At 32.8% G+C, this 6,000-nt stretch overlaps 1 protein-coding gene across 1 annotated transcript in view; it reads right to left on the reverse strand.

Annotated features, from left to right (window-relative positions):
- LOC124532331 (aminopeptidase N-like) overlaps window positions 1-4,466 on the reverse strand; it is a 38,434-nt gene extending 33,968 nt beyond the window's left edge. Inside the window, exon 1 of the mRNA XM_047107193.1 lies at window positions 4,350-4,466. Within this exon, the coding sequence (XP_046963149.1) occupies window positions 4,350-4,437 (88 nt within the window). The 5' untranslated portion in view covers window positions 4,438-4,466. The remainder of the gene's footprint in view (window positions 1-4,349) is intronic.
- Between the last annotated feature and the right edge of the window lie 1,534 nt (window positions 4,467-6,000).

Consider the following 6,000-nt stretch of genomic DNA (forward strand, 5'->3'; position numbering starts at 1 on the left):
AGTTATATTTCCAAAAAACGGCTTTGAATTGGAAAACATTTTAATCCGCCTCAATTCCTTTGTTCGTTTTTTATTTTTCGCTTTGTGGGTAGATGTTCCTCGTCGCCACTAGTAGATATAGGACACAAGTGAAACGCGCTGTAGCTCATTACGCACTGACTTTATTGGCGCTCATCTGTGGTGACGCAGCACGCACCTATATATACTTATTTATCTACTAGTTCCCAAGGTTGGTGGCACATTGACGATGTAAGGAATAGTTAATATTTCTTACAGCGTCATTGTCTATGGGTGATGGTGACCACTTACCATCAGCTGGCCCATATGCTCGTCCACCAACCTAAACGATAAAAAAAATCTAACAACCAACCCCTAAAATGTAAGCCACGGTCAAACTAGTTTAATGTAACAAAATCATGTAAAAAAACCAAGAATTCAAATATCTTATTAGGTAGATATACAAGTTAATCATTAATGGTTCTCTATCAATTCTTTTATCAATACTATATCATGTTTGATTAAGGTGACATCAATTATAATTGTGCCATTCGTTATTAATTATAATAAAACTATTTTGCAATTCATTGATGATGAATTTAAAATTCCAAGATGACTTGTCACGTGTCTTTTTGTTTGTTACGCTTTCAAATCTATTTTTTTTAATTATATAGGTTGGCGAACGAGTAAATAGATTATCTGATGGTAAGTGGTCACCAGCGCCTATCGACTAAGAGAACTAAAACCTATTCCTCACATGGCCAGTATTGTCGCCAACCTTGAGAATTAAGATGTTATGTTCCTTGTGCCTGTAGTAATTTTCATTTTCATTTCATCCAAATTATCATTTAAGAAAAAGATATGAGCTATCTAACTTACCTAGTATACTACTTAGTGCATTGAGTATAAATTTTATCATAATTAGGCATAAAAGATAAAGCAATTGATAAATATGATAACAAATTATTGAGATAATAAAAAAACTAATTTAAACAAGTTTTTTGCTAAATAAATATCTCGCCTTGGGGATAAGATCGATATACCGTGAAGACATGACGCTCTCTTAAATTATCATGGTCTTCTCGGTCAGGATTTTCATTTACCTTATGTTTGTGGCACGTACGCACCATACAATTCTTTGCTTGTATTATACTGATAAGAATTTTTTCATGCTTTACTCAATATTAATCTATTTAAATGTAACACATCAGCGGCCAAATTGATTTCAATTTTTTTTTAACTAATGACCTTGGTCACACAAATTACTAAGGCAAGGCAATTGGTTTCCATTGAAGTAGTTTATTATGGGATTAAGATAATTTTCACGTACTTAATTTGTACTTATAATGCATTGTGTTAGATGAATATCAAATAAAATTCAGCCACATCATGTTCATCCTGACAGCAATATAGTGTAGTAGTACTTCACCCTTTAAAGGTGAGCAAATCTTTGCTCAACAGTGGAACATTAACATGTAGCTTTACATTTAATTCAAAAAGAATGTTTTGGATATTGTCAATGTGATATATATTGTGTATTTGAAGGAGCAATTTCGAAAAACGCGTTGCGTAATTTAAAAATCTCAAGTGGATAGAAATAATCTAAGCCGAATCTTATCGCGGCCGGAATTTACTTATCTCCGAGAGAACTGTGACGTTCGCGTTATTCTCCTTATCGTAACTTTATAACAACTATAAATCATTGAACATTTTTATTTATTTCGTATTAAAATAATTTTTGGCTGTAAAATTATAATCATTGTTGTATAAATATCAATATAAAAAACAACCGAAATTTTAAATGGAACTGTATAGGAAGTATTCCAATTTTTTTTTTTATTTTGACCAGAAATAATTGGATGGATGGTTAACAGATCGACTACTGATCAGAATTAGCAGATATTGTACTGCCGAACAGCAAATCTTAGTATTGTTGTATTTCTTTACTAAGGCACAATGAGCCAGCGTAAGTTCAGGCACAAGGGCTATAACATCTCAGTTCCAAGGAATGGCCAATATATCTTACAGCTCTAATGTTCAGTTGAATAATTGATCGTCCGTCTTTCTATATAACAAAATAAGATTCGTATAAAAACTTTATAATACTAGTAAAAGCCTGGAAATTTCCCTCTATAGTTCATCAGTCTAAGTCGTCCTCTCCCTTAGAGACCAGTTAGCACCTATTGGTCAGGAATATATTCCACCACGCTACTCCAATGCTGGTTGGTGGATTCATAGGAGGCAAAATTTCATTGAAATTAGACACATTCCTTCATGAATTGATAACCTCCTCCTTTTTGAAGTCGGTTGATGATATAAAAACTAAGTAATTTAAATTAAAAAAATATATAATTACTACGATAACATATTACAAGTAAGGCCGATAATTTGATATAAACAAAGCATTGTAGATACGTTTACACATATCAAACACACTATCACTTATAGATAACAAGCATCCAAAACTATTTTGTGTTACAATTTTCAATGATGTTTCCGAATTCTTTTAATTTGAGTAAAAGTGACTAGCAGCCATCTGATATTAACCGGTCTGTTGACTTTGGATATCACATTATACTTTCAATATTCTGACTGCAAAAAAGTAGGTTAACAATTCGGTTAAATTATTTTGTGTTTGTTACACTAGCCTTCATAATTTATGAACCAGTTTAGAAAATTCATTTTCGTTTGGGTGATTGATGGGTGCCTTTGGTCCAATTAAAATTTAAAGATTTTTTAGTTTTAATTTTATTTTACAAAGATTTAATTTCACGAGAATATTTGTTATATCTAGTGCCTGTAATTATTAAAAAATCAAAATCATAATGTGACAGCAAATCTGACCGACCAACCTCAGCCTGATGAAGATGTATTACTACATAAATGTAGAATTAACAGTCCCTTTTCTATCATTCTCATAATCCGATCACAGGACAATTTGTTAATTCAGGCGTGGGACCAAAGTCTATACTAACTTCAGCACGAGTATTTAACCAGATCGTCTAAAATTTTGCAAACATTATCATGTCGTTAATAATACAATCTACTCTAAATTTTCATTTGTTTTAGTACACGGATTTAATCAAATTTGAAGCGGTTTTTGCTAGCTCTATATTAAATAGAATTAAATTTAATTTACTAGGTCAGATTGTCGACGAATCTAGAAGTTATTCCACAAATTTGTAAAAGTCGTTTCGATTCGAAATTTAGAAGGAATTTGGTTGACATTACAACTATTTATAGAACCATATCATATTATAGTCTGGATAATGTAGAACCTTTTGACGATGGTCTGATTGTGGTATCGGAATGTGGTAAAGTGAGCTCTCTAATTATTATTAAAGATAAGTCGTTGGGGTTTAGGCTCATTTAGATTGTTTGGTAGATAACGAAACATTTCAAATAATGATGATCTTCAAAACAAAGATTTGGGATTGCTAATTGATACATTTACCGACTACAGGTATAGCAGTAGGGATTGTTTGGCCTTGGAATCAACCAAATGGAAATCTAAGGTTATTATATTTACACGTACTGATATCAGGTTAAGTACCATCAATAAATATAAGACAACATCACATACATTACTATGATCCCAATGTAAGTAGCTAAAGCACTTGTGTTATGGAAAATCAGAACTAACGACGGTACCACAAACACCCAGACCCAAGAAAACATAGAGAACTAATGCATAATAATAATCTACATTGACTCGACCGGGAATCGAACCCAGGAGTTCGGAGTGGCGTACCCATGAAAACCGGTGTACAAACCACTCGACCACGGAGATCGTCAAATTTACTTAAGATTACAATAAAGAACTTTGGCTATTCCCTTATAAATTATTTATTGATAAACATATTAACAACATATGTGACAAATCTGCTCCATGATAACAAATGTTCTATAGTAGCAAATGAATATAGTAATATTACAAATATTTTCAAACTTTCTATATTTTAGGCCTTGGTTAGTAGCATACTATCATGTAATAAGAAACATTTGAAAAATGAAAATCTCTGGCAATCAACCTTAATGTAATTAACATTGGGATCAATTTCCTTTAAAGTTGTGTATAAATACAACCAATTCAAAAGTCGCGTAGAAAGCTTATTACACGTGACAAAAATCTATCACTTGTATTAAAACCGTTTCATACAAAGCGTAACTATCAAATTTGACCTTGAAATTTTAGTCACAGTATGAGTACTACCTTACCCTCTAAAATTTATAATAGCACTTAATTCTTTTTCATAAGAATATAAACTTATTAAATACAATTTCTTAAATTGAACGCAATGCTGATTAAATTTAGTCGTTTCACCGTGATTATTATGAAAGTGTTTGCTTACCTGTATACACATGTGATCCGACATAAAGTGTGACCCGCACTCGGTGATTACAAAATATAATTGTAAATATATTAACTGATATGGACATCGCTTTGGGTTCACCATTGTATTCAGCGGACCTTCAGTGATAGTACTCATTATACTATTGCAATTTATCAAGTATTTATAGCTAGATATTCTTGCGTCTTCATGTGCGATTCAATTTAACATAAAGTTATTGTTCATTTTGCAGTATTTACTATAACTTGTTGATTTTGTAGTAAGCAGCTTTTGTGTTATTACGTCCTCGTTGGGAGGAACCCAAAGTGACAGCAGTGATGGCATCCGCGAGAACTGCGCGCGGCACTGGACGGTATTTCAACGACACAACGTGACTGTATTATTTTATGCACAAATCTAAAATAAAAGTAGTTTACGTTGTGTTACGTTACTCCTCATTACATCAGCTATCTTCCAGTGAAAGTCCCGTCAAATCAATCCAGTCGCTCCAACTATTAGCTGGAAGAAACAGCCAGAGAGAGGGAAATTGTAATAAATGTTTTTTTGCGTATATGTATAATATATGCATTACGTAAAAAGCGGTTATTTTAATATTATAAACATACACTAGAATTTTATTATATGTATCGTTTATAATATAAAATAGATAGTCTACCAAATGGGTCTCATCATGGGGCCACCAGTATTTATGTACATTGGATCTGAGTCACCAACATTAGGAATTAATAAGTTACTTAATATCTGTATAAGCAAGCGAACTGGAAAATGGGCCACCAAAGAGGAAGAAGAAACCACTGCCCGGGCACTGTAAGAAACACTAATATCGCTGAAGACCCGCAATCCCTTATACTAAGATGTTATGTCCCTCATGCCTTGAGTAACACTCGCTCGCTCACCCTTTAAACTGGAATACAACAATAATAAGAATTGCTATTTGGCTGAAGCAGATGAGATGAGCGGGTTACCAAAGTAATATTCAACAGGAATTACTATTATTATGCAAGTTTTTCCCGTTGCAATTATCTTTATTGAAGCGTTGAATTGAATTTTACTTGGTGGTAGGGCTTTGTGCAAGCCCGTCTGGGTAGGTACCACCCACTCATCAGTTATTCTACCGCCAAATAACAGTACACAGTATTGTTGTGTTCCGGTTTGAAGGGTGTGTGAGCCAGTGTAACTACAGGCACAAGGGGCATAACATCTTAGTTCCCAAGATTGGTGGCACATTGACGATGTAATTAATAGTTAATATTTCTTACAGCTTCATTGTCCATGGGTGACGGTAACCACTTACCATCAGGTGGCCCATTTGCGCGTCCGCCAACCTATAACATAAAAAGGTGTAATTAAAAATAGAATTTACACGGAATACGTGAATTATAAAAACTTCACGCTTAGCAATTTTTTTATCAAGTATTAATGTGATACTAGTTGTCTATAATCGATAATTTTATAATATCTATAAAATAATGAAGATAATAAGAACACGTACCAAAATACATTGGCACGAGTGTAAACTTTAAAATAAATAGAATAGATTGCGATGTGTGTACAACACATACACACATAATTGAGTAATAATTTAATCAATTAAAATTTTATTAAATTTCTCAAACAATGATTTTGATTGTTTATATGATGATGATGATAA

This window comes from Vanessa cardui, chromosome 9, assembly GCF_905220365.1.
Source record: "Vanessa cardui chromosome 9, ilVanCard2.1, whole genome shotgun sequence".
Taxonomy (NCBI): Eukaryota; Metazoa; Arthropoda; class Insecta; order Lepidoptera; family Nymphalidae; genus Vanessa; species Vanessa cardui.